The sequence below is a fragment of the Mastomys coucha genome, unplaced genomic scaffold (genome assembly GCF_008632895.1).
Source record: "Mastomys coucha isolate ucsf_1 unplaced genomic scaffold, UCSF_Mcou_1 pScaffold21, whole genome shotgun sequence".
NCBI classification, from domain to species: domain Eukaryota; kingdom Metazoa; phylum Chordata; class Mammalia; order Rodentia; family Muridae; genus Mastomys; species Mastomys coucha.
The window spans coordinates 73,594,409-73,609,658 of NW_022196904.1; the positions used below are offsets into that span (position 1 = coordinate 73,594,409).

Sequence of the window (15,250 nt, forward strand, 5' to 3'; positions counted from 1 at the left end):
TACCCTGGAAACTTTCTTGGGCATCACTGTCCCTTTTTCATAGAAAAAGAATATAGAAACCAGTGAGGTTTTATTTTTCTATGCTCCTGGACTCAAAATTAATCCTAGTTATCAGAGCAAAGTTACTATGGAGTAAGTCCTTGTCAAAGGTCATCATCAACCTCATAGGCACACCTGGTTAAGAGCCTGTGTTTCCGAACCTCAGACCTTAGGGCCTTCCCAAGTTTTATGTAGCAGTGTCCTTGCCTTTGATCTTGCAACCCAAACTCAGATGAACAGATATTGTCCAAACACCGGTGATATGATAGAAACCCCTCCCTCTGCCTCTGTGCTCTACAAAGATATGAAGGGAAAATATAAGAGGGCTCCTGCCTCTGGCTCCATGGAAGGGACAGAGACAGGGAGAACCAGGAAGAGAACTGTGAAGATGGCAGGTGGGGAGGATTGTGGGGGCAGGGCATGGTGGCAACAGGGCCCAATGTATTGCAGGAGATGCTGAAGCTGTCTGTCATCGATATGCTCTTCACGGTGGCCAGCATCCTCCTCATAGACTTCTTCCGAGGACTTTTTGTTCGCTACTTAAGTGACTATTGGTGTTGGGACCTTGAAAGCAAGTTTGTAAGTAAAATCCTACCCCCAATATTTCACTTGGAAAGGTTCTAGAAGCAAATCCATCTCTTCCTGTTGGCTTGTCTATAAATCAGTCAGGCATGTGTAGTACAGCTTTTTCTGGGGAGGCTACTTTTGTTCATCTCAAGTACAGGAAAAGAGATCTGAGAAGTGATTCCATTTAAGTCTAGCTTAGGGAGCCTATAAGATTCTTGAAGTTACTTACAAATCCATGAGTGAACAATAACTTACAAACACGTGGGTGACTCGGACAGCTACTTCACTAAAATGTCAACCCCAGCATGGATGATGTCAACAAAGCTTGATGCACAATTTGCAGATAGCTACACTGAAAAAAATAGTCTTTCCTTTCCTTGTGAACTGCTTGCATAGCCTAGGGGAAGACCTCTGAGCCTTGGACATTTCCTGAGCCTCTAAATCTTGACTTTCCTAAGTCTCCTGACCTTCCTTTCAGAAGGGAATGCTTCAGTCCAAGGAAATAGCTAAGTAAGAGCATGGCCCATTGAGGGAGGCAGAGATGCTACAAAGGGGATTCATAAGGAAAGAGGAAAGGCCATGCACCACTGAGCTCTTGCCTCAGGCTTTCATTACACAAGTTGCTGATAGCCAGCAAGACAGTGATCTCTGAACATGTACAAGAGCAAAGAAGTTGGTACAAATGAACATAGTGCACTACCATGCACAAAGGACTTTATGACTTCGTTCTTAATGGAAATGTTTTTCTCTAACAGCCTGAATATGGAGAATTCAAGATTGCTGAGAATGTGTTACACCTTGTCTACAATCAAGGCATGATTTGGTAGGGTCAATGCTGCATCACAGCTTTTCTAATGTTACCTGAGCTAAGGATTCAATAGGTGCAGATGGACCTATTCATGCAGCCGAAGCATCATCAGGATAACCCTAACCTTAACCCTAACCCTAACCCTAACCCTAACCCTATCTCTAACCCTAACCCTAACCCTAATCCTAACCCTAACCCTATCTCTAACCCTAACCCTAACCCTAACCCTAATACGGTGACTAATTCTTGGGTGAGGTGATTTTAGTAGTGACTTCCTGAGGATTTTACAGAAAAAAATAACAGAGTGAGTGGCTCCTTTTTAAACCACTTTTGGTCACAGCCCCTAAAGCATCTGCATAGGAAGTGGTGGAATCCTTCAGCTGGGAAGGAGGTGAGCAAGCAGAGGACTGACTGCTTCTTACGAAAGTTTCAGGAACTCTGCAGTTACACTGGAGCACTCACAATCAGACCCATCTTGGGCATTTCACATCATTCCTTTCATGTAGACACTAGCCCCCGATGGAGGCCTATTCTTCTGGATAACTGGAACATCCTGAGGGGTGACCAGGATCCTGGCAAGACCCTTTGACTGGGGTACCTCCAGCCAAGCAGATCCTTTCCCAGGGGCACCAGGGCCCTGCCAGGGGTCATCTCGCCATTCTTTTCTCAGAGTAAACCTCATGTATAACTCATGGGACCACAAAAGGTGTGGTAGGTCCAAATACTGTCAGACAAAGAAAAAGAGGAAGCGTGGATATTCTATACATTCAGAAAATACAACTTCCAATATTTGTCACAGACTGCATAGGGAACCCAGTGGTATAAATCAAATCTTCGTAACCGTATGTATTATTTATTTAATATGTGTTAGATCCCTGGGATTCCGAGCTAAAGTTTCACTGCAACTCTTTCAAGTAATTGCAGTCGTTGTATAGAGTAAAAGATGAAGAGAGGCACGGGAGGCATCTCTGCCATAAGAGAGCAAACGATTGCTCTTAAAACACTTATTAAATGCTCCATTTTCCTGACACTAAATATGAATTCTGCAGGAATAGGTTCAATTGCATAGCCAATACAAATTGATTTTAAACTAAAGTGGAGGTCCTGGGTTTTGTTGTGTCTTTGACATTTGTGCTGTGGCTAGGTGTCCTAGCTTGTCTGGGACAACTGAGTTCGCTCAGCTCATTAATTCTGCTCTTAGAAGTGTCTACATCTAGACACAGGGTCACTCTTTGGGCAGTATGTGTTTAAGAAGATCGATTAGTTTCCCCAGGTTTGCCTTCCCTATCTACTCACTCGGTTATCTATCCTTCCTTTCACAATTTCAGATGATGAAGTGGGCTAACACGTGCGAGGGGCCTGATAGCAACAGCCAACCAAAGTTGAGGATGTTTGACAACTGTGGATTCAGTCTGAAACTCAGTAATTTATTAACTTAGTTCTTTCCCCAGACCTCCAAGGTCTTGAGTTTATTCCAGGACCTGGTTCTCCAGTGTCATCTTCTCCCCAGAGGAGGCCTTTCCTTCTCCTAAATGAGAAGAGAGACAAACACGTCACCACCACCCACCTTCAGGGACTCATCATCCCTCTGGAATGTGGGTCTCGTACCTTCAGAAGTTTCTTCAGTTCTTGAAGTACAGGGTGTATACGTAATGTCTCTCACCCTTGCTCCATCGTGGGGTGTCTGGTGTGCAGCCCTGAATGTGGACACCCAGAGACTGACTTGACCTTCTTCCGTTTCAGGATGGGGGCCTTCTTCTCTCCGTGTCTGCCAGCATTCAATGTTCTCAAGCTCATTGGGCTGATGTACCTGAGGAGCTGGGCGGTGCTGACCTGCAATGTACCCCACCAGCAAGTGTTTCGAGCTTCCAGGTTGGTAGCAGTAGTTTCTGCCTTGAGCTAAGGCCATGTATCCTCTAAGCATGCCTCTTCCAACAAGGGGCCTCCTAACATGGTATCTATCAAAACCCTCCAGTTTCTCTGCTTGGTTCCCCCATGAAGCCACTGCCTATACCCTCCTCCACATTGGGATCAGTTGTCACTCCTTTGGAGCTCTTGGCACATATTTTTTTTTTAAGTTTCAACTGATGTCTAATAATCATTTAGAAAAAATGCACAAGTTAGGAGTATCAGATTTGACCTTTCACAGACTCCACACAATGGTACACCCAGAACCCACATAAAGGCAGAACACCCCACCCCACTCCTTTCTCACAGTTCCTCCTGATTTCTACAGACCCAGTTGGGCTTTCCTGGTCTTGTCACTTATGTAAAATGTGACACACAGAACGTACTCCTTCATGTTCAGATTTCTTATTTTCTACTCAACATTGTGTTTCTCAACTTCATGTCACTGAGGAAATATACACAACTGATCTTCTGATTTCTTTATCTCCACCAAGGTTGCTTCCAGCTGCTAATTGTTAGGACTAGCATCCCTGAACATTCTGCTAAGTGTCTTTTGTTAGGTGTACACTCCAAAGTGTAATGCTGAGTTTTCAGGCAGGTGCACATTAGTCTCTAGAGTTGCTTAAAAGATTGAATTGTTCTATAATCCTGACAACAATTATTCTTCCCTGCATTTAGCCATGTGGGTGGATTCAGAACACATTTTGAATCTGATTATTAGACCCCAGTTATATTGCTTTGTCACAGCAATGATCTGTGTGACTGCCTGTCTCTATTAGTGGCTTTCAAACATTTTTAACATGACCTGGATAGTAATCTATTTATATTTTATCTGATGACCACACATGCTTATGTTTGGATATATATGGTTTTATATAGTTACATGTGATTATTTAATCTATACATATATGTGGGTGTTCATGAATATGTAGTTTGTGGAGATAGAGGCAGGGAGGGACTTCACATGTCTTCTCTGTTAATTCCATTTGAGCTGCTGTAACAGAATACCTGAACTTGGGCAGTTTACAAAGTACATGTTTTGGCTCATTTTCCTGAAGCTAAAAGTCCAGCCTAGGCTTTGCTTCTAAGATGTTCCTCAAATTCTGTGTCCTCTAAAGGAAAAAATAGGCCTTCCTGTGTGCTAGAAACACAAGGACCAAAAGAGCAAATGGGATGAACTGAATTTATATCTCTGTACTACTTCCACTTATGAGAGTGCAATCCTCATGGAACAAACCATTTCTCAAATACCCCACAAAGGCAGTCATATGTCAGAGTGAACTGTGGAGGGTACAAACATTAGCCCCTGCCTGTCACATTCCACACAGGACATCCGGTTAAATATTTTTTCAGCAGAGAAGGAAAAAGATGGAAAAACCGACAGACAGGATAGTTGAGCATCAATAGACCCATAGACTACATACAGGGCCTCACATGCCAAATTGGTCTGAGCCACCAGTGGGGAAGCCTGGGCAGCTGAAGGTCCTGGTACCAGCCTGGGACCCAGGGATGAGGCACCAGGGCTTACTCCAATAGAACATTCGCTCTGAGCAGTAAAGAGCAGAGAAACAAACAAAACAAGAGCAAATGTGATCCAAGTCAGATGACTAAGGATCCCAACCAACAGAGCCCCACCCCTGGGACCTAAAAATCAAGTTCAAGGATGTGAGAAGAAAGAAAGGCACTTAAAATCCTGGTGGGTTCTAAGGTAGTTCTGAAATTTCTATGAGTAGAGCTAACTCGGTAAAAGCCATGCACACAGGGATCACTGCCTTCTTGGTTTACAGCTTACAAGTGCCCAGCCAGTATTTGTAAAGTAAACTTGCTCGAGTGGAAGCTTCTCTCTGGAAGCTGATTTCTGGGTTTCTAAGCTGTGCATGCCTCTCACACACAGCATGTGTGTGTGTGTGTGTGTGTGTGTGTGTGTGTGTGTGTGTGTGTGTGCGCGCGCGCGCGTGTGTATAGAGGCCAGAGGTTGATACCATGCAGGCATCTTTCTCAATTATTCTCCACCTTATGCAGGCTGACTGGCCAGTAAGGTGCATGGACTCTCCTGTCTTTGCCTCTCCATTGCTGAGATTTCAAGTATGCTGCCCACTGCAGCCTTTTCACACAGGTGCTGGGGATCAAACTCAGGTCCTCGTGTTTGTGCAGCAACCGCTTTACCAACTGTTCTCCAGGCCCTGGAAGAGAACAGTTCCATCTACAGAGGTTATTATGTGGATGCATTCACTCAGACTCTGGAAGGAATGCTGCTGCATGATACTTGCTCTTTCTGCAGATCCAACAACTTCTACCTGGCAATGCTCCTGTTCATGTTGTTCCTCTGCATGCTGCCAACCATTTTTGCAATTGTCCACTACAAGCCATCTCTGAACTGTGGCCCCTTCAGGTAACACACACAGAAAAGTGAAATAAGTAAGCAAGCAAATAGATAAATTAATATAATATAATACAATATTTTTAAATAACAGGAAACAACCAACAGACCATGGTGTGCTTCATCACCCCTATCATCCCAGTATTTGGGAGGCTGAGGCAAGGGGTACTGTCAATAGTTTAAGGTCAGCCTGAGCTACTGAGTAAGACTCTGTCTTAAAACTTGCAGACAATATATACAGACTGAGGAGGTTGTAGTTATGTATTTAGAAAGACATGTATATATATACATATACATATATACACATATACATATGTGTATATACATATATACAATATACATATGCATATGAATATGCATGTAATGTCAATTGATGCAAAAAGAGATCACGGATTTGAAAGAGAGCAAGCGGGGGTCCTAAAGAAGGGTTTGGAGGTAGAAAAGAAAAGAAGGGGAAAGGAGCAGATTGGCTGTGCAGAAATCTATGTGGCTGAAGCCAGGCTTTATTTGAAGACAAGCCATGCCAGATTTCAGTCTGGAATATCTCACTGTAGCCACACAGTAATCTCAGCTGCCATCCCCATCTTTGCCTAAGCCAGTTTTGACCCAGGAACCATTGGAAGTGTCTTCATTTACTTATTAAAAATCCAGTGTGCTCACAGTGCGGTCCGTGGCCTCGCCTCCAGACCCACTGGGTAACCAGATCACTGCTTCACAGAACTTCAGGAATGTTAGGGCATCTTTGTCATTTGGAGACTTGCCTTGAGTTTTTGTAGTTGCTTTTGGAGATCCGCCTCTAGACACCCAAACAATTTTGATAGCTCTTGAAACATTCCCTAGGTAAAGGCAGTCCAATCTGGAGTTATCTTTTTTCTTTTTTTCACAGCGGACAAGAGAAAATTTATGACATTGTGTCGGAGACGATAGAGAATGATTTCCCCACGTGGTTTCACGCTGTAGTTGGACACATCAGCAGCCCCGTGGTGATACTTCCAGCCGTGCTGCTTCTGTTGTGAGTGTTACACCTCCCAGTCCCCAGGGGGCAGCACATCTCCCAGCCTCCTGGGTCTGTCATAACACCCAGACGTGAGGGGTCACTACTCCCTTCCAAGGACTGCTACACCTCTCAGGCTTCTAGGATAGCTGTGTGTGTGTAGCCACCTGATCACACTGATATCCAATAATTAAATAAAATTAGTCCATTCCGAGAGCTTTTACAACGGTTGATGATCTAAACATCAGTCCTGAGCCGCACTTCAGAGTAGCACAAGTCACCAAGCCATGGAGGGATGGCTGCATAGCTACCGAGTCAACCACATCATCTGGAAGATTGCTGTGGCTACTCTAACAGACACTATTAATACCAGTATAGTATTCTGCAGAAGTGTAGATAATTTTGAAATGTTGTGATTCAGCTGAGTAGCTTATGTTTATTAGATCTTACAGAGAGAAGCGAAATGGCACAGTTTGATTGGCTGCAAGGTGCCTGCTGGTCTTAGTGCCTTATATTTATTGTCAGGGTGCAGAATCTGAAGCAACAGGGGTCAGCGGGAAGCAAAAGAAAAAAAAAATGAAGTTGTGCTCTCCCAGTGGCCACAGGCTGTGAGAAAAGAAGGCAGATGTATTTTTGTTCAAGATTCAGAGGTTAGTGAGTAGCACACTTCCAGCCTGGGAAGCCTCACTTCCAGTGCCACTTGGGCAGGGCTGGAAAGCTAAAGAAGCCGTTTAAAGAAACCCACTTACTATTCCATATCCTTCCATGCCAGCATGCTCATCTACTACCTTCAGAGCATCGCCAGATCACTCAAGCTCAGCAGCCAGCAACTCAGGATGCAGATCCAAAACGCAAGTATCATCTGAACTCAGCTCTCATCCATGCCAGCATCAGCTCTGGCCACATACCTGCGCCCTCTCCAGCATGAGAATCCAAAGCAACTCCAACCCTCCAGTTATAGTGCACATGCGCTATGGTACAAAGTGACTACTCACCAAGTCCCCTCAAGTTATTTCTAAGAATGCTCAGTGGTTGCTTGCTTTTGCTGGGAGCAAGCCTGCTGCTCATTTAAGCATTCTTTACATGACAGTGTCAGTCTTCCAGGGTGCCAGGTACCTCTCTAAACTTTAATAGACTGGTGAAGAGCCACCCCAACCTGGATCAACTTTGACCCCTGAGCCTCTAGTACTGTTTGAACCCCAAGCACTCTGCTCTCCTCTTTCTTATTCTTTAGATTTTGTCTGGCATAGAGTCCTTTCCACCTGGAGTACACACCTCTCCTAAAGGAACCAGATCGAGGCAGATACTCCCTGGCCTCGCTCTTCTCTATATCCTGCTCCCTCAAGGTCAGAAGGAGGCCAGGGAGTATCCAGAGTACCAAACTCTCTGGGTCATGTCTAACCTAAAAGCCATACTTCCTTAAGTGAGACCTCCTGCTCACCTTCTGACTCTCAGCATCATTGAGAAAACAACTCTATGTACCTACCCTTTTCACTAAGGAAAGAGAAACAATTGCTCTCGTACATACACATTTATGTAAAGAGGTAAAAGCTTGGGTTTGTGAAATGTCAAGTGAGGAATCCTTTCCAGTTGCAGGGCATTTTGTCTGTGGATATCCCTCTAGTGACTCATTTGTATTTTCTTTTTGACTCAAACTATTTCAGGCTGAGCCTCCCTAATCTAAAGATCTGAACTGCTTCAGGACCTGAAAGTCCTTGAGTGTCAACATGAGGCCAAGTGTAAAATTCCACAACATGAAACTCTTTTGGGTACAAAAACAAATAGTATTCTATAAAATCACCTCCAGGCTGAATGTGCTCAGTACAGGTAAAGCAAAATGAATCTCATTTGAGACTTGGGTCTCATCCCTAAAATAACCAGAATATGAAACTCTCTGGGTCCCAACTCCTTCAGCTACAGGATACTCTGTTTGCCTTGGCAGAGTCTCATACATGCATGAATTAATTGTCCTTACAGGAAACCCATCAGGCATAAAACCTTGGCTTTGCCAGGTCTACATTTATTCACTCAAATAATAGCTCTAGTCTCTATGTCCTGAGCATTCTGTCCTCAGTGGTACTTTTGTGCCCAAAGTATGAATGATAGCACATAAGTCTTTTTCTCCCTCTGCAAAATAAAATGGTAATCGCTTCCTCTTAAACCTAAAGCAAACTGGTTGTCATTCCTATTTTCCAGGCAAGATCTGAAGATAAGAAAAAGGTTGCCCAAATGGTAGAGGGTAAGTGAGTCTCAAAATACAAATGTCTATTCTCTAAGTTTATGAGCATTTACCAAGGGGCCTCATAACCAGCGCTGGATTTTTGCAAGTCACTGGGAACACTAAAGTAAAACCAGGGCTAGCCACCACCCTAAGCCCTTGATTTAATCCTGTGAAGGCCTATAACCAACCCCCAAGCCTCTGTAATCCGAAGGGGGCTTTGAAACAGGAGAGAAAACTCAGTGTGGTAAATGGATAATGCTGAAGAACCTGCTTGTCTAACCACTTTGTGTATGTCCTCCCAGGCATCCATCTCTTTCCACGTGAGCCCACCTCCCAGGCTCCCACAAGTTCTGTCTTCTCTGACCTACTGCCTTAGCCATCCCTAGTGATACCAGGCAGGCAGTCTCCACCACTGAAGCAGATTCAAGTGAAAATTCAAAGCCAAAACCTCTCCAAGGTCATACCTTCTTTCTCCCAATTCTCCAAACTCAGACCCATCCAGGGAAGAGCAAGCTATGCCCCAGAAGGAAGAAGAATGTGGGGAACAGATATCTGGCGTGGCTAGAAGGCCAGATTTGGGGGTAGAATGACAGGCTCAGCTAAACAAAGAGCCAGTAACTCTGCCCTTTGAGGCCACTAATAGAGTGCACTGAGATTGGTGCACTGATGCTCAGTTGGTACCACTGAGCTGGCACAGCCCACACTACCTGCCATGAGCTAGCTCCTGTAACTATTCCAAGGTGATCGGTCTAGAAGAGAGCTCTTCTCCAGGATATTCAAGCCCAAGGGTCACATTCCATGTGGAAGAGTCACCAGGTGACAATTTCACATACAAAGTGACTATGCCTTGTGCTATAAAACTCATTGTAACTGTTAGAGATGAACTGTCAGTTGAGAATGCTACATAATCTAGGCAGAGCCACCCCCTTAAACAACTAGGATCCAGGATCCACACAGTTTCTCCAACAGCCTTCCTTACCTTGGGGGAGGTATAAGATTGCACCCTGTAGTCTCGGGGTACAACACTGGGCTCCTCCATTCCTTGCTAAACTTGTCTGGATACCATGCTTTCAATTGTTGAATGTGTATTGCCAAGGGTCCACTATGTTTGTAGGTGCAGCTGATGACTGTAAACTCAGTTGCTATCAATGTCCCTTAGCTAAATCAGCTTTGTGCCAGCCATTGTTCTCCTGCAATAATAAATACACCCCATTCTTATAAGGATGCAAGGCTTTGTTTTGGCTCACAGTTTCTGGTTCCAATCTGTGTTCCATTGGCTCCATTGCTAGGAGGGGGCATACCACCCTGCGATAGTGTGCCAAGAAAGCCTGTTCACCTCACAGTCAGAACCAGAAAGGGGTCTCACAATCCCTATAGAGCACATGACCCCTATGACCAGAGGACTTAGCACCAGACTGTAGTCTTAAAAGCTCCACCTTTTCCCAAAAGTGCCAGATAAGGGACCAAGTCTTAGCATGTGCCATTTGGGGATTTTAAGGTTCAAAGCACAGCAAACCTGGACATGTCACCTGCTCTTTCCTCTGCCCACAGCTCGAATCCAGACTCACGAAGAAAGCAGCAAGAGGCTTTTAAAGGACAGTGACCTTATCAGCCAGCTGTCCTCAGCGTACATGGCCACATCCCCAAATAATGGCCACCTGATCAACTTCGACTCTCTGAGTAGCAAGAGCCTCAGGATGGAAGCGATCACAAGGTCCCTGCCCCAGAGTCCTGGGCAAGGGTCCAGGGGCCCCTGCTCTCCTCTTCCAGATGGATCTAGGTCAAGGCCAGAGCAAGACACCAACATGTGAGTGTGAACTCTGGTACAAAAAGAAACCAGGCTTCTTGAATGCAATGCCAATGATGGACCAGAACCATCAGGAGGCTGAGGCCATTAAATTCTAGGACTGCCAGAAGGAGTCAGAAGGCAGGACATGCAGGGAGCCTGAGAATGTGGAAGTGGTGGGAGGGAGGGGAGGTCAAGAGTTTTGAAACCTACATTATCATATAACCTATAAGTACACCTACCTCCCAGCCTAATATACATATTTCTTTAGCCTGGGAAAATAAGATGTCGCTTAACAGTTCACGTCCCAAGTCAGTGTTTTAGGGTGCAAAAGCAGAAGGCACAGCTCCCCAGGTCACCCTCAGTAGCCTGGGGAGTTCCCCAAGACTTAAAAACCTGATTCAGGCCCAACTTGGATCAGATCCATCCAGGGATGCAGATCAGGACTAGCCAGTTTGGAAGTAGAGATGAGGTTAATAAAGGCATTCTAATTCAGGCTTAAGCCGGAGGGTTAAGTGAAAGAGAGGCACACTCAGAAAGAAAACCAAGGCACACTGGAGAGCACGGGCGAGCTCAACAGTTGCAGCTCATTGTTTTTGTGTTCTTGTTCTTGTTGTTGTTCGTTTGTTTACAATAGTCATACACAGGACTTTGGTGGAGTTGAAGTTATTATGTGCAAAGGTTTATTAAAAAAACTTAAGCCAGGCAGTGGTGGCACACACCTTTAATCCCAGCACTTGGGAGGCAGAGGCAGGTGGATTTCTGAGTTCGAGGCCAGCCTGGTCTACAGAGTGAGTTCCAGAACAGCCAGGGCTACACAGAGAAACCCTGTCTCAAAAAAACCAAAAGAATAAAATAAAGTAAAATAAAATAAAATAAAATAAAATAATACAGAAACTTAAATGAAACCCTGTAGAGCACCTGACAGGGTTACAATGTCTAAGGTAAAAACACAGATTTCAGTGACACAGAAAGTCAGGATACAGCCACTGGAAACAGAGTGAGCAGTCTTGTTTGAGATACTCGCGCTTTGACTAGGGAAGGATTAGACTCTACACAAGGTCACATACATTCAGGCCTTAATCCTGGATCCTTACCACAAATGATGTATCTATGGATGAGAGGAACATGAGCTCCCATGTCCCACTCTTCATAGCCAGGATTGAGAGTGCCAGGATTCCTGCTTCTCAGCTAGCTCCACTATACCCTGGGGTGATGAGATCCTTCCTCTCCCTGGGCCCCAGAGCTTCCCTATCTTTCTATCTGGCCTCGTTCCACTTTCGGTCTCCACGTGGTAAAAGGTCTCCATTTCACACGCGGTCTGATAAGTTATTGGCAAGACCTTCAATGTGTTATTATAAGGGCCAGATGCTTCAATTTCATCTTCCAGAAAGCAGAACCCAGCTTCCTTTACTATTCAAACATCACCCAGAAGAACAAGGAGACATAATTATGTTCATCATTTGTAGTACAGTGGACACCATAGAGATGAATATAATTTTTCTTTTTCCTTTCTGCAAATTATCATAGAACTTGAGAATTTGTTTTATGCATATTGCCTTCATATCCTTGGAGCACCTTGACAAGTAGGGAGGAATCTAAGTCTTTCTTGGAAGGTTACTGGGGACCAGGGTCAAAGCACAGTCACTGGTCCTTTGAATAGGTATAGTTCCCCTAAGTGCCTGAGGGAGTGCCTGAGAAGCTAGAGAGCAGGTTAGCCCACTAGAGCAGTATTCCTAACATGCATTTCACAAACATTAGCCCCAGAAAAATGTTCCTAACAGAACCAGTGCTCTGTAATGACATATGCTAATGGGGCACTCCTTTATGGGCGCCCTCATGGTGAGTAGCATCCCTTATTATATCAGGGCTCTGAGATGTCCAGTGTGTGGTCCTACTCCCTGAATGCTTCTATGCATGCCAGTCTACAGATCACCTACAGACACTTTGAAATTCCTGGAGAGGTGGAGGGATACAGAGGCCATAGCTACTTAACCATGTCTGTCCATGTCTGTCTTACAGGTATCCACATGGACCATGTTCTAGCACAGGCAACCTTCACAAGAACAGATCCTGCTCATCAGTGAAACAGACACAGACCCTCAAAGATGTTCGCTCAGAGCCTCTTTCCCGTAAAGACTTTCAGCCAATCAGTCCTCCTTTCTGTGGATCTGGGGTCTCTGCCTTGATGACACATGACCACAGTCCCCGTGCTCCCAGATACTATGTCATTAATGAACATGACTCTCACAAAAAGACCTACCCAGCTTTCTGGCCAGAAAGACATTTCAAGATAGATGCTTTAGGTGACATTGTAGAGCTGTACCCCAGGAATGTGCAGCAGTACATGTCCTGGGCTCCCCACCAGCCTTGCTCTCCACAGCTAAGTGAAGAAGAGGAAGAGATGCTGAGGAGAGATTTGGTCCAGTGGTCAATCCCTGCTAGCTCCATGACAGACCTCCCTCAGTCTTCTTGTTTTTACACTGATGACAGATCAGAAAATAACACTAGAGACACTAAATACCAGCGAAGGGTATACTACAGATCTGGGGGTAATAATTTTAAAGACCAGCTTGAGAGGCCCACATTTGTACACAAAAAGCCACGATCCAGGAACGCCCAATACCCACAGCCCTCCCTGAAGGCCAGAGTCAAAGCCAAATTTGAGCCATCCTTCACAGAATCAGACTCTGTATCAGCAACATCCAGCAGTGACCAGCAAAACAGCAACAATGACCAATACCTGCATGTCATGTCCACCCAGGGCAGATTCCCAAGGTCTGCCAGCCAGCTGGGCAGGAGGAAGGCCAAGTCCAGGCAGGTACTGCCCACAGATCTCAATGACCTAGTTTGTTCAAATGTCTAGGCTTCTTTTCGTGTCTCTTCCTAAAGACTGGATCTCTTTGGAACTATTGAGGTTAGATGGTCTCACCCTTTCTAGAAGAGAGTACCTATCTGTGAGGTGTTAGAGATCTGTGCAGCTTCTTTAGGCTCATGCATTGCTGCTGTCCGAGGTTCTGAGGCCCTGGGGCTGTAATTTCCTATTCAAAGCAATGGGGTGTGCATGGCCACCCATCCCAGGGTTTCTTTCTGTCTAGCATACATTACCATCTCAGACTGTCATTTCAAGAAAATGCCGGGCGTTTGATTCCATTCAGGGTGACCATGCTCACCTGCAAGCCAGTCATCTCAGCAGGACTGCAAAAACACTCAACACTCTTTTCATCTTTAATAATGTGAGTGAGTGCTTTGCACTATGGCCTTTTGACACACAAATATCAGCACTCCATAGTGATCACCCAAAATCAGGTGGCTACCCTTGAAGTATTCAGAGTACATAGTTTATGAGGACATTCAGTTTAGTGGTGGCCAGGGTAGTGTACTGCAAACTTATTTAACTCCGTATTTTACTCAGTCATAGTACAGATTAGAAATGACCCCGAATTTATAGCTGGGGTGTTCTGGTTCACTGGGAAGGATGGGAATTGAGACTTGGTACCATGCTCAGCTGGAACTGAGGCTCAAACATCCCCACGACCACCTGTCTTCTCACCTCTCAGCTCTGATTCCATGTTTGCTGATCTTGTTTCCCTCCCCACCCCACCCCCTGTACCAATAGACTTCAGTTCAGGCAGGAGGTGAAGAATTCACAGCCACAGAGATGCCAGGCCTGTAGCCTCCGCCTAACAAGCCCACAGAAAAGAGCAGAGCTGACATTACCGGCTTCCCACTGTGTCTGCTCACAAGGAGTTGCTCTTTGGCTCCCCTGACAGGCCCTGAGAAGGGCTTGGAAGCTGTGTGTGCTCCATCCCATGGTAACCAGCTTGGTGCCCTGACTCCTCTTTCCATATTGCCTTTTAAAAGTTCTGGCTTGGGCTGGTGAGTTGGCTCAGCGGGTAAGAGCACTGTCTGCTCTTCCGAAGGTCATGAGTTCAAACCCCAGCAACCACATGGTGGCTCACAACCATCTGTAATGAGATCTGATGCCCTCTTCTGGTGCTGTCTGAAGACAGCTGCAGTGTACTCATTATAGAATAATAAATACATCTTTAAAAAAAAAAAAAGTTCTGGCTTTTAGTATTTCTGTCTCCTCTACTATCCTCTGAATGCCTGGGACAAAAGTTGCACCATGGTTCTACATTCCAAGTAACTGACACACAACAGGTATCACATGTGTGTTTTCTGTCACTGCTGTTGATTAGAATAACAACGGGGACCCTCCACACATTGACCGAGAGCATCACATTGACCATTGATGATACTGTGGTCCGGTAAGCCATGAGCACATGCAGCATCCAGAGCAAGGGAACAGTTTCACAAGTAAATGAAGCTTTCATAAGCTCTTCCAGTCATCTCTCCTTGTTAGTGAGATCAGCAGCAAGGGTGGCACCATCCCAAGGTCAGACAGATGTCCTTGCAGAGTTACAGTCTGTACAAACTTGCAGTAACCCTAGTGCCAGGCTGAGATTCTGGCCAGATCTTCTGTTATCAGGTGCAGGTGCACCAATCTCCCTGCTTCACAAGCCCCATTTTTCATTTGCTTTCTT

General features: G+C 45.2%; 1 protein-coding gene across 2 annotated transcripts in view; it reads left to right on the forward strand.

The window, feature by feature from the left end:
- Positions 1–14,557, forward strand: part of Tmc3 (transmembrane channel like 3) — a 38,952-nt gene extending 24,395 nt beyond the window's left edge. The window contains exons 14-23 of one of the 2 annotated variants that reach the window (XM_031387214.1): positions 473–618; positions 1,362–1,429; positions 3,158–3,286; positions 5,604–5,714; positions 6,589–6,714; positions 7,469–7,547; positions 8,893–8,934; positions 9,287–9,374; positions 10,469–10,724; positions 12,726–14,557. In XM_031387214.1, coding sequence (XP_031243074.1) covers positions 473–618; positions 1,362–1,429; positions 3,158–3,286; positions 5,604–5,714; positions 6,589–6,714; positions 7,469–7,547; positions 8,893–8,934; positions 9,287–9,374; positions 10,469–10,724; positions 12,726–13,569 — 1,889 coding nt within the window. In that variant the 3' untranslated portion in view covers positions 13,570–14,557. Of the gene's footprint in view, positions 1–472; positions 619–1,361; positions 1,430–3,157; positions 3,287–5,603; positions 5,715–6,588; positions 6,715–7,468; positions 7,548–8,892; positions 8,936–9,286; positions 9,375–10,468; positions 10,725–12,725 lie in introns of both variants that reach the window. The other variant, XM_031387215.1, reaches the window with a different exon arrangement.
- The last annotated feature ends 693 nt before the right edge of the window (positions 14,558–15,250 follow it).